The sequence below is a fragment of the Molothrus ater genome, chromosome 4, assembly GCF_012460135.2.
Source record: "Molothrus ater isolate BHLD 08-10-18 breed brown headed cowbird chromosome 4, BPBGC_Mater_1.1, whole genome shotgun sequence".
Classification (NCBI taxonomy): Eukaryota; Metazoa; Chordata; class Aves; order Passeriformes; family Icteridae; genus Molothrus; species Molothrus ater.
In genome coordinates this window covers 45,285,503-45,309,407 of record NC_050481.2, presented here as the reverse complement: position 1 = coordinate 45,309,407, position 23,905 = coordinate 45,285,503, and the positions used below count along the sequence as shown (strand labels likewise).

The 23,905-nt window shown below is 43.9% G+C and overlaps 2 protein-coding genes across 2 annotated transcripts; both read left to right on the top strand.

The window, feature by feature from the left end:
• Positions 1-3,975: 3,975 nt before the first annotated feature.
• On the top strand, positions 3,976-11,193 carry SRD5A3 (steroid 5 alpha-reductase 3). The gene is made up of 5 exons (XM_036382972.1): positions 3,976-4,184; positions 7,396-7,547; positions 7,935-8,129; positions 9,280-9,402; positions 9,845-11,193. The coding sequence occupies exons 1-5, from the start codon at positions 3,976-3,978 to the stop codon at positions 10,102-10,104; spliced, it is 939 nt and encodes a 312-aa protein (XP_036238865.1). The 3' UTR covers positions 10,105-11,193.
• Positions 11,194-12,281: 1,088 nt separating this feature from the next.
• TMEM165 (transmembrane protein 165) lies at positions 12,282-22,069 on the top strand. The gene is given in 8 exon segments (XM_036382693.2): positions 12,282-12,488; positions 14,080-14,256; positions 14,258-14,306; positions 16,683-16,769; positions 16,772-16,857; positions 17,536-17,718; positions 19,803-19,908; positions 21,178-22,069. Coding segments are annotated over 8 exon segments (945 nt in total). The 5' UTR covers positions 12,282-12,308; the 3' UTR covers positions 21,255-22,069.
• Positions 22,070-23,905: the final 1,836 nt, after the last annotated feature.

Here is a 23,905-nt window from a genome sequence, read left to right as displayed (position 1 = left end):
CACTCTAGAGATACCTGTCTCCATCAGTTATATCAGGAACCTACGTCAAATAGTTTCATCTATTTACCTAATTTTCAGATGGATAAAGTTAGGTGAGTTGAACTCCACCTCTCGAGACAGAATAAGTGTCATGGGGCTGAGAACAAGTATTTGCCACAGAAAGCCAACAAGCAAACACAAATGTCGGGAATTGTTGAAGTTCAAAGCCTACAAACGCAAAAATCAGCTGTTCCAGACAGCTAACGCGAGGAGAGGCTGCGAGGTGGGAGCCCCGCAGCGCTGCTGTTGGGAGGATGCTGTGAGGATGCTGTGAGGGTGCTGTGAGGATGCAGGGAGGATGCTGGAGGGATGCTCGGGGCACTCCAGGCAGCAGGAGCCGGAGCCCAGCGCAGGGCGGGCGGGTTTCGGGACCCGAAGAGTGCTGGTGCCACCTAGAGGGAGTTACTCGCCTAAAAAGTGGGGAAATCGTCACTGCACATGGTGTCACACAATTAGCCACAATTGTACAGCACTGGGGAAAAAACCCTAGAAAGAAGGGCTCTCTCTTACTGCTGAGCAAACTATTTACACAATATGAGCAGTAGCAGCGTAGAACTTATACCTTCATCTCAGTTTAGCTAGAACTTATAAATGCAGACAATATATTTAAGACAAATAACTACTGATTCCTCTTCCCTTCAAACAATTTCCCAGCCACACAGCTGTACTCCTTCCCTTCTTCCTCCAATTATCTGAACTCTGAGGAAATAGCCAACAAGCTGACCACACTGGAGGCTGGATCCCACTTTCCTGTAGCGACAGCCATGGCTGGAGTGGAGGGAGCCTTGGGTGTCCAGGAAGCACTGACTATGTGGTCAAGAAAGCCTCAGGGATGCAACTCCACAACCCTCTGCAGACCACCAGCTTTTCCAAATGATCCATCTAGCATCTCCCTGTGTAACTTAAATCTGCTCTGCATTATAAGGGCCAGCACCCACAAGCAAAGGAAGGATTCAAGTATAAACATAAATCGTTGTAATTCTTTCATCATTAAATCTGCCACCTACACCTGTAGGTTTTACCATTATTATAGCAGTGACAATAACTTGCAGGGACACTATGGAGCTGGGGGAAGCGTTGCTGAAAGGTGGACTCTGCAACCCTTTCACAGTAGGTTAAAGCAATTTCTGAGTAAGTGTTGACCAAAACATTGTACCACAGCACTTTCCTTTAAGCTTCTGCACATGATCACTGCCATGGGTTAGTCCATGGGCACAGCATTGATGCTGTGGCTCTTATTTGCCCCATAGGAAATCCTACATGGCATCCATGCTGAAGGTGATTGTTAAGATATTAAAAGAGACCTGTTCTACCTGTTACAGCTGCAGTTTTCTCAAACACTAATTCTCTCCCTTTCCACCTTTGTGTCCTGGTAGAGTGCAGAACAAGTGTGGGGCCAGGCTTACTAAACCCTCTTTGCCTGGTTTTGCTGCTCATAACACTGCAGGTAACACACCACAGCTAGCAACACAGCTTGCCATGTAGAAATAGTGCCTCATACACTCATACCCACACCTAGAAGATTCCTGCTCTTCATTCCTTAAAGCTTAGCTCATGGAAAGAGGTATTTGATATTAAATATTTGGTAGTTCACTGACCTCCATGAGAGCTGTACCTCCAAGGAGCTGGGTTAGATCAATTTGGAAGATTATTGAAGTGCCAAAAAGTTGAGTGCATGTCACCCTAAATGGGAACATGGCGAGATGCACTGCATGTCTTTGGGTATGTAGGACTGTCCTGCTGGAGCCCTGCTGTCATACACCAGATTATTCCCCAGCAGCACACCTGTAGGCACTCTGGCTTCACTGTCTCATGGGCACTGTAACAGCCACATTCCTTGTCCTTCTCTTTACAAACATCCCCAAAGCCCAAACTCTACAGAAAAATGAATCTGGAGTGCCGTGGAAGCCAAGGATCCACTCAGACTGTTGCAGAGCCATGCCATACACCCAGCCAGGAGTCTTTAGACCATGATTTCATGAAAATAGAAACTGCACTGGCCAACAAAATTGTTGAGCAAAGCTATTTCAAGTTTTAGAAGGTTGCTGCTCAGACAAGGAAGGACTTGCTTTATAGGCCAGACCATTGCTGCCCCTTGTCTTATCTGTCTTGTGGAAGCTTTAAAAGGAGCAGACTGCAGAGACAAAGATGTGACATGTCTCCTTTTTGTTTCAGAAAGAAAATGAGGCTGAAAAGAAAGAGGTACATCTGCTGTGTTTCAGAGAGATACACTCCAAGAGTGGAGTGGACAATGTCCAGCTGAGGGGAATGTGCAGCACAAGAGCACAGGGTGCTTCAAGTCAGGACCTGCAGAAGGACATTGCAGCTGTGACCTGCAGGCTGTCACAGGCAGCTCCCGTGCCATCACTGCTTGCACAGCAGGCATGGCTGCTCCCTGCTTACACATGCCTTGCTGTGCTGGAGCCAGTCACCACAGCAGCACTCTGGAAATGTGGCTATGTAGAACTCAGAGATAAGCATGGCAAGGCAGCTGCTGGCTGAGCCCCCCAGCTGCAGGGCTGGGAAGCAGGGATGGTGACACTCCTACCTCCTGCCCAGCACATCCTGGGCATGCTCTCCTTCCCCCTGCTCTCACCAGCTGGGGAATTATCCACATATAGTCAGCTCCTTCCTCTCACTCCCCAAAGATTTACACCCACCTGGCTGATATATTCATCTCCTGCTAATTACCGAAACCATTTGGCCATGAAATCCTTGAACCAGATTTAGGTTTCAGTTATACACAATTGACAAGAGAATTACACTGAGCACCAAGCATTGACATAAATGGTATTGAATGACACATATTTATTATAACCTGTCATGCAGATATAACCAGAGAGCTACCAACACATTTTAGCAAGAAATGTGAGATTCAATGATTTTTTTCTCAAAGCAATGTCACTGACGTCATGAGTGCTTCAGCAGTGCATGTGCTGCTTTGAAGGATTCACTGATAGGATTGATTAATGTAGCCATATCTCAAAATAATCTAGGCAGGATTTATACCTCTGCTTAGTAAAAGTACATTGGTAAAATATAAAATTTGCACCTCAATGTCCTTCTTCTACTGAAGGGCCCAGAAATTAACCCAGCACTCAAGGTGTGGCCTCCTTAGTGCTGAGTACAGAGGGACAATCACTGCTGGCCACACTATTGCTGACACAGGCCAGGGTGCCATTGGCCTGCTTGGCCACCTGGGCACATCTGGCTCATGTTCAGCCCCTGTCACCAGCACCCCCAGGTCCTTTTCTGCTGGGCAGCTTTCCAGACACTCTTCTTCCAGCCTGTAGCACTGTGGGGGGTTGTTGTGACCCAGGTGCTGGACCCAACACTTGGCCTTGTTGAACCTCACACTACTGGTCTTAGTCCATGGATCCAGCCTGTCCAGAACCCTCTGCAGAGCCTTCCTGCCCTCCAGCAGATCAACTCTATCACCCACTTGGCGTTATCCATGAATTTACTGGGGGTACACTCGACTCCCTCATACAGATCAACAATAATGATATTAAACAGAACTGTGCTCAATACTGAGCCTTGCGGAACACCGCTGCCAGCTGGATGCAGCACCATTCACCCCCACTCTCTGGGCCCGCTCACCCAGCCAGTTCTTAACCCAGCGAAGGGTACAGCTGTCCAAGCCGCGGGCTGCCAGCTTTTCCAGCAGACTACGGCGGGGAACGGCGCCTAAGGCTGTCAGACAACGCGGCCCGGCGCTGCTCTGGGCGCGGGACAGGGACAGCGGGCAGCACCCCGGCTCCGCAGCGCCGCTCGGGCTCCAGGGACTCCGCTTTTCCCGAGAACGGGAAGCGGAAGGGACAGCGCCGCCGTCGGAACGGGGCGGAACCGGCCGGGGCGGAACCAGCCGGGGCGGAACCGGCCGGGGCGGAACCGGCCGGGGCAGGGGCAGGGCCGGGGCGGAGCGGGCCCGGGGAGATGCTGGCGGCGCTGGCCGCCGCCTGGTCCCTGCTGGCCGCCGCCTTCCTGGCGGCGCTGCTGCTGCTCCGGCGGTCCCCGGCGCCGCGGCCTGGCCGCGCTGGCCTGGTGATCTCCGGCCTCTTCCAGGACCTCATTCGCTACGGGAAGACGAAGCGCGGGTGCGGGCAGCTCCCGGGCTGGCTGCGGCTCCTGCAGGTGCCCAAGAGGTGAGGCCCGTCCTGCCGCCGTGGCGGCGCGCAGCGATGGCCGCGTCTCGGGTACCGGCTGCGCGTCTCGGGTACCGCAGCCGGAGGTCGCGGCAGTGAACAAGCAGCACACGCCGAGAGCACGGCGTGGGTTTTATAGAGATGGGCTCAGCTTTGTTGCGAAGTGTTACTCTGGTTCTGCAGATGGAGAACCGAGGAGCATAGAGACTGTGAGCGGTCGTCCAGAATCCCTGTGTTCCAAATCGGAACAAAACCCGAATCCCTTGAATCCCAGTCGCATGCGAGGTCTCCAAAACAAACCTCCCTGCAAGACTCAGGTCAGGCACCTGGGAACGAGGAGTCCTGAGTGACTGTGACTCTGCAAATGTGCTGTAGGTTGACTGTCTTACTCCAGTTCGTAGTCGTTGCCTTCTCCTTCAAGGTTTCTTTTTGAAATGTGGCCAATAACAGCATGGCAATACAGCAATCTAGAGCTTGCATGAACAGTCTCTGATAAGGCAAAAGAACCACTGCATTATCCAAGTCCACCTTAACAGATGTTTGATGAAACAAAATTAAATATGTGTATATGTTTAGATGTGTAATTAAATGAATTAAAATAACTAGATGTTTAGTGAAATCATGAAAGGAGGCAGTACCCCCTCCACCCCCCTTTCTGGTTTTATGTATTATGGGATTTCTTATTTTTTAATCAGCTGAGATTCATGACTAGAACTAGTCTTTGACTTGAACATAGAGCCAGGCAGGGTCTTGCAAGGCCAGCAGGACAGGACTGGGAGGCTACTTGGCCTGAAGATCTGATCTCCCCTATTGTAACAATCTCTGACACATTTTGTATACAAAGCTTTCAAATGAAAAGTTAAAAAAAGTTTTGTGACACAGCAAGTTATTCATGGAAAGGTTGTAATCTTGGTTATCAGGCTTTATGATACAGCATATACCCAGGGATGTGTTTAAAATGTGCAGTACCCTGAGTGAAAATAAGGATTCATAAAGGCTTTGTCTTAATCACTGTGTACTGCAGCTTCTTGTCTGAGTTGACCTTTCTCCAACAGAAGTTTCCCAACACCCCTGCATAGGGAGATTGGTGTCTGAAGAATGTGCTTTTTCAAGGAATTGGTCTCAAGGCCTCAGTATGTACAAAGCAATTCTGTTAGTTAATCATAATAATGACAGTGAATCCATAACACTTCTACCTGAAGGAATAGAGAAGATCTTGAAGGTAGCCACTAAGGCGTTTTCTATTCTTTTCAACTGTCTCTTGTTTCCAGACAAGCATTGTGTTTTCACTAGCCTGAGCTTGTTTTTAACTTTGCCATTCTGTTTTGTAAAATGTTGTGTTGCATTTCAGGTTGGCTTGGCAAATAGTAAAAATTCCTCTCCTTGAAGAGGGATGGCACGTGTACTTGCTGCAGTGCTGGTTTGATCTCTAGGTCAGATATATCCCCACTGTAACTGGAATTGCTGAAAGCTCGAAGGGTGTGTCTCTTTTAAGTTGCCAGGGCTTGTTTGTGTGCTGGTAGCAAAAATCAATGTGTGGAGAAAGTTTCCTGGCAAGTCACAAGATATGAGTCAACTGAGTAATAGGACTTCAGGGAAAGAGCTTGAAATTTGGAGGTGATGGTGAGTTTTTATCAATGTACAAATTCTGTTTGTCTTAGAAAGGGAGGGAGGGGAGTTAAATTTTAGTTCTGCTGTCGTGAATCAGCAGAGAGAATGTTGCAGTTTCTGCTTTGTAGAAGAAGGAACTGAGGAGAAATCATAATCTATAGGGAAAACCAGCTGCCAATGGGCAAGGTGCTCTGGAGCATGCAGGGATGCTCGCTAGTGCTGTGATTCTGACTTGATCTCTTTTGTGCTCTTGAGAGATACCCGAGCTGCTCTGGGGAGGGTCATTGGTTTCACTAAGCAAGAGTGTTGTACCCCTTCACTGCCCCAAGAGAGTTTGCATGTTCAACAGAAATGTTGTCTTCACTTGACTATACAGTTATATCCTAGTTTTGTACCGGTAGTTACATTGTCAAGTCAAGGCTATCAGTGTAGGGGGATACAATATAAGAAAGTAAAGGTAGTATAGAAATTAATCTTACCCCATTAAGGAGTTGCAGCTGAGCCAATTATTAGAGATTGGGAGCAGGCCTGATTTTAACAGGCCACACCTGTAGCCAATGAGAGGCGTGTTAAAAAAAGAGTGGATTGGTTGGTTGAGGGGAACTGGAGTCAGTTGGCTGCTGTGAGGACAAGGAAGAGTCAGTGCTAGAGGAGCTGCCTACAATAAACATCAAGAAGGTACAAAACTCTAGCAATATGGAACACTTGCAATATAATGATATTAGAACTCTTGCACTATAATGACAACATATCAGCATCTTCCCATGGGACATATTTTATCTCTTTGCAGATGTTTCCAGAAGTCCTGATTTTTCTTCACTGCCAGAAGAACTTCTAATTTTAAAAGCATAAGGGAAATACTGGATCACCTAGTTTGAGCTGGATATTGAAAACAACTGTAGGCTATTTAACTCAGCCCAGTTACCTGCTTTGACTGTCATGCCTTGCATTTTGGTAATGCACAATATGCTTTTATAAGTGCATTATGGGGTTGGAAGATTCTTTGTTTTCTTAAAAAAACCAAATGTGTGGTCTTGCCTTCTAATCACCCAGTGGTGTTGATGGTCACTGCTTTTTTTCTGTATGATTGTTGCAGACCTTGAATTTGCAGAAGGACAAGATATTTTAATGTAGAGCAGGGTAATTACTTCTGGGTTTCTTTGATGAATTTTAACATGTCATGTAATGCACCCACTAGAACTGAGAAAAGTGGGAGTGCTGTGAGGTGCAGCAGCTTGGAAATAAGCAGAAGACTAATCTGGATGTACTTTGAGTTGGGTAAATTATAAAGAAAATGTACATCACGAGTAGTTGTAAGCCTTGAGGAGTACTTTTGCAATGTGTGGATTACACTGTCTCCTCTTTAGTGAGCTATGTTTACTTAGGTAAGCTAAGTTAGGTTATTCTAGGCAGCATTTCACTGGGATAAAATGTGTTAAGGTTATTCCTGCTTGGTACCACTGAAGTCCTGAGTTTTCTACTTGGACGTTTATTGTGGGCACCAAAATGGAATGTACTCTCCATCAGACAAGCATGTCCTGCAGCTACCTTTCCAAGGAATGATGAGAACATTAATGAAAACCCTTTTTTGTTCCCACAGGTGGTTTACTCACTTTTATGTGGTTTCTGTGCTCTGGAATGGCTTCCTGCTGATCTGTCTTTTCCGAGCTGAGTTCCTTGGAAAGTCACTCCCATCATGGATTCAGGACATGCACCATGCTCTTGGCAGAGATTCTCAGAGCAAGGACACAGGCAAGTATTCCAGATATGATAATGTAGCCATATAAATAAAAAACCTGGACACTGAATTTGTATCCAAGTGCTACTTCATTGGTTGCTTTTCAACTACGCTCCAAATTACTGTCCTGGTACACCAAGTGCCTTTGTCATTATTGAAGATAGAAATATTTATGGATATGCAGGCTTTCAGCAGTCCTTTTAACAGAAAAGGCCATTAGCGCCTTCTGGAAGAAATCTTGCTCTGATCAGCAGTGCCTCACCTGTACAAATATTTTTCCTGGTTAATTTAAAATGAGAATAAAATTCTGCTGTGGGAAGAGGGAACAGTCTTTTTGAAGCATTGTCAGGGTGAAATTGTTACTGTCTGTTTCTAAGTTGCTGGTTTTTGTCTGCAAGCAGATAGTGAGCACTTCTCTGCACTCCTGGTTCTCTTGCTCCTTTGGCTGCATAGCTGTCGAAGACTTGCAGAATGCCTCTGGACCAGTGTGTTTTCCAGTGGTGTCATTCATATAGTGCAGTACTGCTTTGGACTTGGTTACTACATTGCTGTTGGCTCAACTGTGCTGTGTCAAGTGCCTACTAATGTCAGGAATGGTAAGTGCCTGCTTAGTTATCATCAAAGATGCAGTTTTGCTCTCGTTTGTTTCCATTGTGGCAAATGGTTTCATAGAGAGCTGCTTGTTTGAGAAGTGTGTTAACTGATGAGACATAAAAGTACTTCCTGGCATAGTTCAAAGAAATTACATTTCAGCGTATCATACAATCAGCCAGCATTATACCCAAACACAGGCAGGGAGACACTCTCATGTTAACCGTCATGGTTATCTGCTGAAAGGATATAGATCGTACGCTTGGTGAAGGACAGTAATAGGTACCAGTTCTCAAATGCCACTACACAACTTCAGTTCTCAAACTGAAGAGGAGGTTTTTTTTGTTGTAAGCTTTCCTGCAAGCTGAGTCTGCAAGGCTGCCTTGGCCACCTCCTTTTTTTCCCATGGAGAACTTGCCACTGCTCTGCCTTGACTCAGGCAGTGTCTTCTTTCCTTTGGTACTGTAATGTTTCCATTAATACATGAGAAATTTGTATTATATGACTTGTTTCTGTCAACACATTCCATTGGGTCTCACAACTGAGCTGCTAAATCCCCTGCACAGACGAACCATCAGCTGGCTGTAGCACTCCTCCTGTGATTAATTTTTGTGAGGCAGTCGTTGCTAAGTTTGGTGAAGTTTTTAAGCACTTTGAACCATGTCAGGCAGGGGTGGTATGTACAGGTGTGTGTGTATGTGTGTCACTGTGAGGGAGACAACTGTGTGCTTGCATGTTGACCTGAGCCATGACAGAATGTTTAATTAGGATAATAATAGGTACAAACAGTGTTGAATATTGAGGTCTTAGACTACCAATTATGCGTCGTTGCACATCACACTGCATTTCAAGCTGCTGGATTAATAACTAGGTGTTTTAGTATAGAGCAGTCAAGGGAAATGAGCTGCTACCTGGGCACTCAAATGATACAGGATTTCAAAGCCTCTTTCAAGGAATTAGAGGCTCACTACTAGAATTTTGTAAGACAGTAACATTTGAGAAAATGTTATATAGTGTTTTGAGATGTTATATATGTTATATATATATTGTTTGAGATGTAATATATGTTATAACACTCTATGTTATAGAGTGTTTTGAGATGATGCTTGGGAAGTTACTTCCTGGCCATATATTAATAAAACATGTTTCATTCAGGAAAAAAGCTTTCTGTGCAGATCTGCTGGTATCACATCATAGGAGTTATGATGTACATTTGGGCCTCTCTTCACCAACACAGATGCCTTGCAATTCTAGCTAATCTTAGAAAAAGCAGATCAGGTAAGATGTTTCATTTCTGTCAAATATTTACTTAGGTTTTTTTTTTCTGGTTGTTTCAATAGGCTTCTGTATCTTCTAATACCTTAAAAACAAGTGTTTCTCCGTTCCTGTAGTATGTAGATTAAATGAGGCTGTTTGGATGGCTGAAGTGGGAGGAGAGGGTGTGGTATGTCTGTATATATAGTTCTGAAAAATGTAATATGAAGCTAACAACTTAAGGATAGACATGGTTTCCATACTCTGTTTGCACAGCCAGAGGTTGCATCTTGTTTCATTAAGTGCAAAGCTGTCAGATCAGATGAAGGTGGATAATGATGATTAATCAGCACATTGCTTATAATTGTGAGAAGATTATGATGATTAATAAGTATATTGTTCCGTAATTGTGAGAACAGTTTGTTTAATGCATCTTCCCAGTTAATTTCTTTCTGTTTGCTTGCAGGAAAGGTTGTAAGTCTGAGCCACAGTGTACCTTTTGGAGACTGGTTTGAGAGCGTCTCTTGCCCTCATTATTTTGCAGAGCTCCTAATATATGTTTCTATGGCCATCACACTTGGAATACACAATGTGACATGGTGGTGTGTAGTGATGTATGTTCTTTTTAACCAGGCATTGGCTGCTGTTTTGTGTCATGAGTTTTATCAGAAAAACTTTAGCTCATACCCAAAGCATCGAAAAGCATTTATACCACTTGTTTTTTAGATAATTTTTTCTAAAGTATTTTCATGCAAACTGGGAATAAAAGAGATTAATGGCTTATTAAAACCAAGGTAAAGTCACACACTTTCTCTAATTCTACCTCAAAAGCCCATAATTTTAATGATAATCTCATCCAAGTGACCAATTTCTGAGGAAATGTAAGGTCACTGCATATCATGTGAGCTAAAAGAGGTTTACTAAAGACCTTAATTCAAAGTAGAGAGATGCTAATTGTGTCTTTTATAGTTATATCTTATGCATAAAACACTTGCTGTTGTGCAGCAAGTCCAAATCATATTTGTGAAAACTATTGAAAGGAGGGAATCATTTGAACTACTGTATTTTATGTAATTTTGACTAATATTGAAGCATATTTCTTTCCGAGTCTCTTTTCTTTGAATCACTTCAGAGGGAGGCAAATTGTGTATCTTTCTGTGCTTCCCTGGTGACAATGAAAACTAGCCACCGCTTTACTACTGGAAGCACAAAAAGCGATGGAGAAAGCTGTGGTGGAGGAGTGACTCATGCTCAGCAGTGGAGATAAACAGACCCATTCGCTGCATTATCTCTTCTGCACCAAAGTGGTTTTGTTCATTGATGAAGACTGCTTTGTCCCTAAAGTGGGAAAATAGTGGAAGGTCCTCTGACTAAAAAGACAGTAGAAGAAAAATTGCAGAAAATTAATGTTCTTTGTTGTGGTTCTGTTGTCTTTATAGTGGGTTTTTGGAGTCCCTCGTGTGTTAGGGGGGACAGCTGTGCAGGATGACCATAAACACAACTACACTGGTTTCTAAATAGATATAATGAACTGCTAGGGCAGAGCACACACAGAAAACAGTACCTAACAAACATTGCAAAGAAATTCTTTACTGGGGAGATAATGTCATTTAGCACAGGGACTTCTTTTGCACCTAACTATTGAATATTTTGTTCCTTCTCATGACACTGGTCTGAATGATCACTTAGTGTAACCAACTGATATGGGTGCTGGTGTTTCAGCATGTTGTCTACTTACATCATGTTATTTTGTACATAAGAAGTATTTTTATACAATGAAGTATATCTTATCAACTAAAAGTTTATTACACTCTGTTTCTATTTTGAATGGTTTTTCAAAATTGGGCTTACGTATTTGAAAAACATGAGCAGTCGCTTTATTGCTCCTCAGGAAGCACATTCCTGTCCTTGCTCTGGGGAGAGCATCAGGGCACGCAGCTATCCTGGGAGAGCATCACCTGGAGTGCTGTGTTGAGTTCTGGGCTCCTCAGTTCAGGAGAGACATGGAGCTCCTGGAGCAGGTCCAGCAAGAGCAACAGCGATGGTTATGGGATTGGAGCATCTCTCTTACACAAGGAAAGGTGGAGGAAGCTGCTGGGCCTGTCATCCTCAAGAAGAGACTGAGAGGGGAACTCATCAATGTCTACAACTATCTAGAGGGGGGCATGGTGCCAAGAGGATGGATTCAGGCTCCCCTTGGTCAACGGGACAAGAGGCAAGGGACAGAAACTGATACACACGCAAGTTCCACTTGAATATGAGGAGGAACTTCTTTTCTGTGCAGGTGACTGAGCACTGGAACAGATTTCCCGGAGAGGCTGTGGACTCTCCCTCACTGGAGCTATTCAGGACACGGCCCTGGGCCGTGTGCTCCGGGATGGCGGTGCCTGAGCCGGGGCTCGGATGGGCCGAGCCGCTGTTGTCGCTGCCAGCCCGACCCGCTCTGTAATTCCGTGCTCGGGGCCCTGCTGGCCTCACGCATACACGAAGCGCTGCTGCGCACTCGGCCAACAACGAAACCGAGACGTGTCCGGGCCGTTCCTATGCGGATTTTTTTGCCGCCTCACGCAGCCGCTGCCTGTCCCTGCCGCTGCGCCCTTTCCCTGCCCGTAGGCAACCCCGAACGGGGAAGGGACACGCTTGGACTCGCCCGCTCCGCGGGAACGCAGCGCAGCCACCTTTGCCCGTCGCCTCGCCACGCCGAGAGCCGAAGGAGGGAGGGGGTGCCGACCCTCGCCCCGGCACAGGGCGGCGGGCCCGGCAGCACGGCGGGAGGCACGGCGGGAGGCGGGGCGGGCGGGGCGGGGCGGGCCGTCCGCGCGCGGCAGGAAGCGGGCGCGGGCGGGGCGGCAGCGGGGCCGCGGCGCGGGCGGTGACGCGGCTCCCTCAACCGGGGCTCGCGCCGCCCCCCAGCTCCGCGCTCGGCCGCCATGGGGTCCCCGCTGCCGCCGCCGCTGCCGCCGCTCCCGCGGGCCGTCGCGCTGCTCCTGGCGGCCGCGCTGCTGCTGGCGGCCCCGGCCCGGCTCCGCGCCGCTCCCGAGGAAGAGCCCGGCAGGAAGAAGGAGCCGCCGCCACCGCCGGCGGCGCAGGGAGCGGAGCCGCGGGCTGAGGTGAGGCGGGGACGGGCCGCGCCGGCTGCCCGCGCTGTGCCCCCCGCGGCAGCGCTCGGCCGGCGCCGCGCTGCGCTTCCGGGGGCCGTCGGGCTCCGAAATGCCCCGCTTTTAGCAGAAAAACAGGAGGGCTGCAGGGCCACTGCGTCCTCCCCTTTTTCTGCTCAAAGAGGGACATCTGTGTGCGACATGGGAAAGGGGTCAGTGCTCTCTTGCCCCCGCAGAAGCAGCTGAAAGCACGCTTTGTTGCTGCTCCAAAGCTGCCGGGTTTTTTTCTCTCAACAATTGATATAAATTCCTTTGCGTTAAAACTTACTCAGCAGTGTTCTCGGTGAGGGGATTCTAGTTCCACTGATCGCACAGAGGGATGGAAAAATTCCTGACGTGTGGCTTGGTGTAGCACATGGAGCACGCCTGGTGTCACATACACAAACCAGAAAACATAGAGTGCTGCAAAAGGTGAAGGAGCTCTGGGAAGTCACAGCGTGTCACACAGAGCGTGGGAGCTAAATATCAACACCAGCAAACTTGGAGCACTGCTGAAAGTGGAATGCTGGGAAGCCGTCATGTCAGAGCAGGCTGCGGGCTGTCTCTGCTGGTGGATGTGCTGAAACAAGCTTTCTCAGCCACCCCTGGTCAGGGATGTGAACATCGGTGTAGAGATCTTCGGCCTTGCGTTTGATCACAGATACCTTACTGTGTGTAGAGGTAAACACTTCGGCGAGTGAGTGGGAACTGGAGTGTGCTGGTCTGGTTTCACCACTGAGAGTCTTAAAGTTAGTTTTCAGCAAACACAGAGCAAGTGCAGAAGAAGCTGATGAAAACTGGCACAAAATTTGGCTTGGGCTCAAGCAGAAAGAGGAGAAGTGTATGCTAGGTAATAGGAATAAATTCTTTCATGTGAGAGGGGTTAGGCACTGGTACTGGGTGCCCCATCCTTGGAAGTGTTCAAGGCCGGGTTGGATGGAGCTCTGAGCAATCTGGTCTAGTGAAAAATGTTCCTGTCCATTGCAGGGGTCTTAAAACTAGATGATTGCTAAGGTTCTGTCCAACCCAACCCATTCTATGAATTTATGAAATTTTAATACATCTGAGATGCAAAGATTTTGCAAGGGAAGAAAATGATCCTGACCATTTTTGAATGGGCTATTTTTTTCCTAAGGTATTTTAGTCACCCAGTTTTATTTTGAAGCATTTACTAATATTTATATCAGAAAGCTGTTCACGGTTAAGGCCATAAAAAATGGGTAGGGATGTTAAAGACAGCAATATTGGACCCGAGCTGACCATGTTTTGTTGTAATGGTGGTTCTCATGTTCTGGTAATAGCATGCACAGTGCAGTAATGTTTTAATAATCAGCAGGATCCTCTTGCCAAGTGCCTAACTGCCAGTTTGAGGTAGGTGGCAGCCAGGAACTAGTTAATGGTCATTAATGAACATGAGAGGTGTATCTGCTTAAAATGTCACTCTACACAGGTTGGTATGACAGGAGAAATACAAGGCTTTGTATTTCTGTGTATTAAGCATTCAAGCCTAATTGACGAGTGTTTAGGATTTGTTTTGTCTTTTTCTCGCCCCCCCTTCTTACAGAAAGGCTCCTCCCTAGTTGCTCCAGTCCACATTGTCAGTGAAGAGTCAGCTGACAAGACTAACCTGGGCTTTATTCATGCCTTCGTGGCTGCTATCTCGGTCATCATCGTGTCGGAGCTGGGGGACAAGACCTTCTTCATCGCGGCCATCATGGCCATGCGCTACAACCGCCTGACCTGTGCTGGCTGGTGCCATGCTTGCCCTGGGACTCATGACGTGTTTGTCAGGTCAGCACGCTGCTTTTTCTCGTTTGTTTTATCTCTTAAGGAAGTGATGGGTATGTATTTATGCAAAAACCTTAAGTGGAATGCAGGTAGTACATACACACAGTTTTCTGTTTGGAGGAGAGTGTGAAGCTTTTCATGTGGAGCGTGGCATCTCAGATGGGGTATTTAGGCTCTTTCCTCTAATGAAGTCTTTGTGTTCCCTAGGCTTCAGCTGGTGTTTAAGGAAGGGGAATGAGATGGAGAGCCTAAGTGCTTCCTTTGATTTTTGGACTGGTTTACTTTTTTTTTTTTTTTTCTCCTGTTAAATTAGTATGCCTAAAGGGAATGTGGGAGTGGCTTGAGTTTTTCCTCCTAAGGTAAAAGATTCTTTATATGATGACGCATTTTCCTCGTCTGACTTGTATTCCTGCACGCATAGCTGTTTGGATTTGTGCTGGGAGCTGTGTAAGTGGAATATGGAGGGGCAGGAGTGGGAAGTAAGGTCTCAGGGGGCACTTGAGGAACCTGTAGCCGTGGGCACTTAGGTAGCTGTGATTGTAAAATGGAGCAGCTTCAGGCAGACCAGATGCAGCACAGAGTTTGTCTATATGCTCATTTCTAACCATGCCCATTTCAGAAATCCTTGAAATAGTGGTGATTGGTTTCTACACGCTGGAGACAGCCAGTTCACTGGCACAGGCTGCTTGGCAAGTGTTTCTGTGAATGGCTTTTGGGTGTGTAGCTGTTGCTGTGTACACACACTGCTACGACTGTTGCAGATTTAGTTAGAGCAGTTTCCACTTGCATTGTGTGTAATTTCTCCTGCCCATTATAGCTCTCTTTTTCTATACAAATTTTCTTCAAATCTTTCTTAATGCTTTATTATAAAAGCTTCCTTTTTTGCTTTTATCCCCCAGTTTATAGGTTTGCAATTATTTATTCCCTTTTCAGAAAGGAATTTGGTTTGTTGCTTGGTTCTTCCTCCCCCACACCCTTTCCTTCTCCTATCTCTTGCCCTTGTTTTATACAAGCTGAGTTTGGAAATTCCTGGGTGGGGTTGCCCACCTTGATTTCATGAAGACATACTCACTTAAACTCTTTAGTTCCAAGTAATCTACTGGGGATATTTTTTTCAGGCTGTGCTTGACAAAATAAACTGTCTTACAGTTCTGATTATTTCACTGTGTCTATGTTTATATATGTAAGAAATGCTAGAAAAAAGCCTTTTTGTCTAGCTTTCTTGCATTGTTTTACTGCAGTATTTTCAGTCTTTTTAAAGAAGTTTAGTTTTAACTCCTGGTTTATTTAGCTTTGGAAATAGTACTGCTATTTATTTATGTATGTGCTGCATTTATGAGTAATAAGGCTGATTAATTCTGGTCTCATTCTTACTTCTGGTAGTGGCAGTGCAGAATTATTTCTAGATCATGTAATAACTTCTGATTGTATTTTTCAACTAAAAAGGTGTGTACAGAAAAGCACACAAAGCAAATATGCTTCCTTTTATCTAATTGCTTGTGGAATAAAGTAGCAGAAACACTTGTGAGTGTATGGTCCAAACAACCCTGAATATAAGGCGTGGACTTTTTATTTCTTCCCATTTATATAGGCCTTTTTCTGTCAAAAAATGCTAAGTGGTGTTACTTTGTGAAAACTAAGTACTTTGTCCTGGATACAAGTTCTTATTTAAGAACTTGTTTTGGCTTAGTTTAATCACCCTCAATACCTCTAAAAGACATGCTGTGAAGGTTGCTTTTCAGTCTGTAAGAGGGATCTACCTTTGAAATAAAGAAAGATTGAAGTTGGTCACATTGTGTGTATGTGGGGAATATGGGGAACAAGGAAATAGTAATGTGCATTTGGCAAAGGAAGACAGACATGGATTCACCCAGCTGGATAATTTGTAGATATGCCTGGTAGATTTACCTCATTGAAAATCTTATTCTGACTTTATCTGATAAATGAAATGATTGGAAAGAGATGCTATCCAACATGTAAATGGAGTTACCTGGAATACACTATGACTAATCTAACACAGTTATAGATGGTAGTTTAATGGTGTGTATGGAGAAAGACAGGACTTGCATAGACCTTGATGGGAAAGATAATGTTGTTTGGACTGGCTCTCAGGAACAGCAGTGCCTCAGCTTTGGCTGGAGTGCATTGTCTGTGTCTTAGTGGACTTCAGTCTCTGGCATAACCAGTAACGGTTGGAGTTTCTAGCATGTTATCTTCCAAAAACTTAGAAAATTATACAGAACTAACAAAAGATGCAATATTTATTTATCAGTGGATATTGGATTGCTGACTTTGCTAGCAAGCATTTCTTAGATGTGGGAAAAACAACTATGATCCTCATGCTTATTTTTTTAAATGACACATTTGTTTTCTTTTCAGTTTTGTTTGGCTATGCCACCACGGTTATTCCTCGTGTGTACACATACTATGTGTCAACAGCACTGTTTGCAATCTTTGGCATCCGAATGCTCGGGAAGGCTTGAAAATGAGTCCAGATGAAGGTCAGGAAGAGCTGGAGGAAGTTCAAGCAGAAATTAAAAAAAAAGATGAGGAAGTAAGTAATGAAATTGCTGTTGATGACAGTTGGTGGAAGAATTACAGCTGTGAAGCTGCAGAGCAGCACTGTCATGTTTGGGGTGTTCAGCTGTGTCTGTGACTGATAAACTGACACAGAAAATGTGTGGTAGATGGGGTAGAAGTGGTTCCCTGAAGGCTTTTTCAGCAGGTGATTCCAGTTCTGTGGCAAGCCTGGCTTCTTAAAAGAGAAGGGACCTTCTGGTTAGTGGGCATTTTTGATGTGATTTTAATGCATTGCTACCAGAGAGGACACCAACAGCTTATTCCTGGCTCTTCTTTTATTTCTTCTAATGGTCAGACACTTTATTTGTAAGCAATACAAGATTGACAATAATCAAAGGTTAGAGCTGATTGCAGCTATATATATGTATATATGTGTGTATATTTCCACACATGTGGAGATATACACATCTACACAGTATGTGTATATATTATGTATACACAGCATGTGTGAATGTATGCACAGTATGTGTATATATAGCTATTTTTTTTGTAATGGTGACTATAAATATGTTGATAATGCAGCAGGCAGTGGCTGATAACATTCTAGAAACAAAATATCTAGCTTTATTGCTAAGTGTTTAATTTGGGTTGTTTGGATGACATTTTTAATTTTATGGTTATTTCTTGGTTTTTTTCCCCTTGACCTCCACAGCTTCAGAGAACTAAACTGTTAAATGGGCCAGGAGATGTGGAATCCGGGCCAGGCACCACTATACCTCAGAAGAAATGGCTACACTTTATTTCACCAATCTTTGTTCAAGCTTTTACTTTAACATTTTTAGCAGAATGGGGCGATCGTTCCCAATTAACAACCATAGTCTTGGCTGCCAGAGAGGTGAGTGTTGCAGAGTCCCTGCTGTTCTTCTGCCTTCTTTGGGTTGCCCATAGAGGGATAAGAAACAAAATACTCTTGCAGGAGGTATCAGATTCACACCTGCTGCCTTGATGTGCCTCACGTGGTTTGTGTCGAGACCTGACAGGAAATGCACTGAAGCTCTGTGTAGTATTAAAACTACTGTTACATGATTGGGACTGCACTGGCATTTCTGGAAATAGCTGCTTTATGTCATGCAGCTGACATCAATTGGGGTTTGTTACAGTGTTGAGAGATGTTACAGAAGAGATGTTTCTTTGCTCTTTGTGGTCATTCAGTTTTAAGTGGGTAACTTTAAAAATACTTCCATTCCATCAAGCTTTAAACTGTTAGAAAGATAACCTCCTCAGATACCTCTTGTTAAAATATGAATTAATATGGTTAATATAGAAGGACAATAAACTCTAAACTGCTGGGCACTATGTAATGCTGTAAATTAAATTATATTCATTGTGGTGGTTAGAGTGTATATAGCTGTATTACACTTAAAGGAAGATGAAGGCTTATAGTCAAGCTTTTAATAAATATAAGTAGCTTGCATATGCTCTTTCATACATTGAGATAATTTACATTTTTTTCCCTAGGACTCATGCTTCTTTCAGGTGCACTTTCAGATGTTCCCTAGGGATAAATCAGGGCTGTGTAATGAAGGAGGCTGTAACCTGCAGGAACCTCTTGTCTCTGTTACAGTGTAGGGAAGATGTTTAGAGCTAACAGCAGCAGAGGATGATCTCATTGTTCTTGGAAAAAAAGGAAGCACTACAGCCTCTGCCCAATTTGCTAGGCAAGTTGCTTAAGCCCATCTTTTTACAGGGGATTGTTGCCTTCTGGTTTGCATTTCCTAAGTGTCCCCTTAGGAAGTGTCTGTCACACTCCTTAGTCTGGTTTGTGAAGTGCTGAGCATTGTAGCTAAAACCTGTGGGCTGTACCTGTAGAATATGAAATGTTCATAAGAGTGCTACCAAACAAAAAATGAATTGAAGGTATCTTGTTTCTGGCTTTTAAAATCAGTGAATAATTATGATGGAATGGGGGGATGAGATCTACCTTCTGCCAGTGAGAGCTATATAGGTAATTGCTGGCTGTAGGAGTATCCAGGGGTTCTGGGTCCTGCTCCTGGGGGCCTCTTTGTTCTGCTGGCTCAGCCCTGCTTCTTCCTGCCCTGTTTGGGGCTTGCCACCTTTTCTCACTGGCTTGTGGTTTTGGTTCTTTTGGGCTAGTGAGTGTTGTCTTCAAACCACAGAATTTCTTAGACAGTTTTGCTGTTTGCCTCTTTGAGATTTCATGCATTCCTTAGGTGATGGCAGCAGCCTTTTTTTTTCCTTTTGGAACTAAAAGTGTCACATAGAGATGAGCAGGGGACACATGCTGTCCTTAGCTGTGTAATTTCTTAGGAGATCTGAGAAACCTCTTTATGTACTGCAGTTGTTCACACACTGAGGAGCTGCTGTTACTCAGTGATGTGAAAAGCTGTTGTTGACAGTAAATTTTAAAATAATTTATTATCCTCTGGACTTCAGATCTTTCATGCTTATGCTTCCCCCTTTGGGTGATGGAGTGGGGCAGAGTGTGGAGCACAAGTGGGAGAAGCAGGGCAGAGAACTTGGAATGTTGTAGCTGCTGAAAGCTTTCATTTGCAGTTCAAGGACTTATTTTGCTCTTTCTTTATAGATAGGTGGGTGTTCTTCTAGCTGATACATATTGTGTTTTTCAACTGCTGCCACGTTCCCTCTAGAGGTTGCTTGTTGGTTTAACTACAGCAGAGCCATTTCTGGATCTATGATTAACAACTTAAAGAGGCTGCATGGCTGAACATGCTATATGCTCCTATCTTAGGCTGGGTTTAAGTCTGTCTGACCAGCTGATGTTCACTATTACTAGTCTTTAAGACAGGGCTGAGCAGCAGAGCAATCACCAGACAGTATCCTCCATGCCTGGCAGTTTGCAACCAGGGAATCAAAGCACTGCTCTGAGGTTGTTGTAGGACTAGTGGGTTTTCAACAGTGATTATTTATCCTCCCTTTGTGCTTTTTTTTTCCCCTTAGGACCCCTATGGTGTGGCAGTAGGAGGAACAGTGGGACATTGCCTATGCACTGGTTTAGCAGTTATTGGAGGGAGAATGATAGCACAAAAAATTTCTGTTAGGACTGGTAAGTGAAAACTCACTCCAACAAAAAACTGTAATGCTGGTAATGCTTGTGGGGTAAAGAGCTGCATGCTTGGGAACAGTGTTTCTTGAAACTTTAGGAAAAACCATAAAAACTGTTGGTTTCCTTTGGGTTATTTGGGGATTTATTTTTGAGTCTGTCTTACACCCCACCTCGTTTTACTTCACTATTGGCTACTTCTCTTAGGAGACCAGAGGAAGGAAATACACTATTTTAAATGGTCAGTATTTATTGTTTGACAGTGGATAATAGAAATTCTTTTGCAATTCTGAGTCTAGACCGTCAGGTGAGCAACAGAACTGCATCCTAATGACTTACACCAGCCATTTAAAAGCCATAAAAACTACTCTCTGTGGCATAAATGGGTTTTTTTATCATACCTGCTAATTGCAACAGGCAGGACCAGTAAGGTTACATTGGGTTGTATGTTTTTCTTTAACTTAGGCTGCAACTTGCTTCCACTGTCAGTCCTATGATGTGCTGAGATTTCTTGCTCCCAAAAATAATCCTGTGAAGCTGTTTCCTATATGTGTTCATTCAGAATGTTTGTGCTGTAGTTGCAGAGGTGGTAAAAAACCAGGTTCACTGCTATAAGTGAAACATGCACGCTGTTGTGTTTGTTTGCCAAGGAAATTGGTGACAAAATGCTAATCTAACAATGGTTTAATATGCTCCAAGCACAGTGTGGATCTTGAGCCACAGAAATAGCCTTAGATTAAACCAAAGATCCTTCTAGGACATATTAGTTTGTTTAAAGAGTTGGGGAATATATGCAGTGGTGCTTTCCCAGAATTCTATCCCAGCCTCTAGCAGATTGTGGCCATTGCAAGTAGTTAATGTTTTTTATACTTTTTCTTTCAGTACAGGCGCCTAAAACATGTAAAAAATGCTAAATATATGTCAGTCACAATTGATGGCTTCCTCTGGCATGAGAATATCCCGTCCTATTTTCTGCCATACAGCCAAATACTCAACAGCAGATGTTAACCTAGTTTTATACTGGCTCAAGTAAGAGTAAAACAAAGTTTCCTTCTGTGGGCCAGAATATATCCTTGGAGATGCTTAGACAGTGGGTTGGCATATGGGCATCCCAGTACTGAGCTAGAGACAACATCCACTGCTTGTAGCCTGAATTTTTAAGTAAGGTTATTTGGGAATCAGACATTTTTTTAAAATAATGTCTGTAATGTGTCATGGAAGATAATTACTTTTTGACATCTAATTTCTTCTTGTTTTGTGTTTTCTTTTCAGTGACAATCATAGGAGGCATTGTCTTCTTAGCCTTTGCATTTTCTGCACTATTTATAAGTCCAGACTCTGGTTTTTAAAATTTTTCATTGCTGTAAAAGAACAAGGATTGGAAGCATCAAGCAGTTATCCTTGTGCATTTTTGTATATAATGTACAGAATTCTAGTTAAACAATGCTGAAGATGAGACACTGAACTTTTTATAGCAGATGATTCATGGGACTGATGCATTTATGGACAGCTTCTGCACTGGAGATCTGCTTATTGTCTGGTTTGTTTGTGCTGTGGTGCCTGCTCCCATGGTGGGATTTGAGTGGTTTTCTCACTTGCTGGACCTGGCTCAGCTCAAGGATCAACTCTCCAAAGTGTTGAGAATTCCTCCTTTCTTCCCCTACACACAACCACCTTTCCTGTTTTTTTCAAGAGCTGATTCTTCAGGCCTCTTGAAGCAGACTGTGTTAAGGAGAAAACTGCTGGCTCCACCTCCAAAGATGGTGGTTCCATGGTGCACCTGAGGCTGGATAATCTAAGCAACAAGAAACCTGGGAGCAGTTCCTACGCCATCCAGTGGCTGAGCCAACCAACAGAGAATGTTATAAACTTAATTTAGAGGGAAAACTTCTTAATCAGGGATTTTTATCAGGAAATTGATGTGGGGTGATTAACAACCTACTGTGTTCAATATGCAATCTGGCTGGAGCTAGTATTATTTGAATTTTTTTTTTTTTTTTTTATATTAAGGTATACAGAAAGTAATGAAGTGGTCCAACCTAACCATGTTCTATTCCCAGGACTGAGAAGTAATGGTATTCTTAGGTTTAGATGTATTCCTGATTTTTCTTTTTAGGAATAGAAATGTAATCTGGAAGAGTATTAATAAAACATAGTGTCTCAATCTGTGTTATTTTCAGTTTGGTTTTGATGGCTGCCATAGTTCCTGCTACAAAGGTTTACCTAGTGATTATGTACTTTAGGTGAGGAAAGTTTACTAAATTTATTTTTGCTTCTGATAAATACCAGCCTTATGAAGCCTTTGAAAATGCTGAGCACTGAAGATATATGGGTTGTAGAAATGCATGCTTATCTCTGCTCTCCAGTGGTGATTTGAATTCTGAGCCTTTATAACCCACTAAGATCTGCCTTATAGCAGTCTTGGAAGATAGTAGACATGGTGTCTAATATAATGAACTTGCCCTTTTGTGAAGCTGAAGTACGAATGGAGCATTATAGATTTGACCATTCCGTTTGTAGATCAGAAACAGAACAGCCCCTAATCCTTCTCTTGGGTTTCTCTTTCCAGAAAACCCCTTAATGCCACATTTCTCTAAAGACCATAGCAGTACAATGCCAGGCACGCACAGTGGTATGAAAACAGGCTGCCATTTTGGGCTCCAGGTCTACATGTTCATGTCTTGGCCCAAAGGAACTGTTATGCTTTGGTGGTTTGGGTTTGGTTTTTTTTGAGTTGTTTTAAGGGGTGTTGTTGGTTTGGGTTTTTTTGTTTTCTTTTGAAGCAAACTTTGTAGCCAAACCTGTAGCCTCTTCTTTCCCACAGTCTAAGGACCCACACTGTCCATGATGAGCTTCACCTCCTGTAGGGAGTGCATTTGTAGCAGAGGTCACATTAAAACAAGGCAGGAACAGGGATCCACAAGGAAGAGCCTAAACTTCTGTTTGTATTAACGTAACTTCTTGTTATGTTAATCAGAAGTGGTGCCACTGGACGTTCATACAGATCCCTCCCAGGCAGGGTAACTGTGGTGCCACCTGATTTTTCTTTTTAAATGTAGTTGGGAAAAGACACAGGATTTTTTTTCTGAAAATCCAAAAAGTCGACCCAGTTTGCTATAATTACTTTTTGACATCTAATTTCTTCATTCATAATTTCTAATTTCTAATTCATTCATTCATAATTTCTAATTTCAACCCATGCTCTAATTGTAGAAGCTTCCCAAAGTTTATGTGTGCTGCTTAATGCTATTTTTTATATGAAAAGTTAGGATCACAGGATCAACAGAAGAATGAAGCTCTTCAAGAGGTTGTTTGTAGAGGTAAGCATTAATTTGCAGAACAAATCTCTGCAATATCCACATCTGTATTTTACTATTATGAACTTACACAGATGCCGAGTACTGCTTTTGCCCAGTCATAGCAATGTATTTGGCTGCTCTCAAAGACCAGCTAGGCAGGTTAGTTTGAATTGTGCTGTTAGAGTAACTTTTTGATTTTTATTTTCTTTAAGCACGAACATTGACTTGTTGGAAGTCTAGCATGAAATTAGATAGCTTGTGAAATTTTAGTAAAAGCTTTGAAAAGTGCTTCAGTAGTTGCTACTAGTGACAGTGATTTAACATTGTCGAGTTTTTTTTAACATTTTTCACAGTTTAAAGAATTGAGTTGGAACATAAGGAAAGACTGTTGAAGGTGATGGAGGGATCCAGTGACATATTCTTAGCAGTGCTGTCTGCTGTGCAGTTTCCAGCACAGACTTGGCCTTGTCCCTCAACAGTGTCTCAAAGGCCTTGCACCCTGGCCAGCTCTCACCTCTTGGCTGGTGCAGGGGCCAGATTTTAGCAGTTTTTATCAGACTTCTTGTTGTTGTAGCACATTGCCAGCGAGAGGGTTGTGCTGCTGTTCTGTCTCAAAATACCTGGATACTTGAGATATAAGCAATATAGAATGTATGGGCATTTATATATAATGTAACCAGCTGAAGCCTCGATTGCCACAA

What these genes read in the sequence shown, in the direction of transcription:
- SRD5A3 (XM_036382972.1), top strand. Translation starts at nt 3,976, where the DNA reads ATGCTGGCGGCGCTGGCCGCCGCCTGGTCCCTGCTGGCCGCCGCCTTC. An exon ending in CTCCTGCAGGTGCCCAAGAG is followed by an intron (nt 4,185 to 7,395) that starts GTGAGGCCCGTC and finishes TTGTTCCCACAG; the next exon opens with GTGGTTTACTCACTTTTATG. An exon ending in TTCTCAGAGCAAGGACACAG is followed by an intron (nt 7,548 to 7,934) that starts GCAAGTATTCCA and finishes GTCTGCAAGCAG; the next exon opens with ATAGTGAGCACTTCTCTGCA.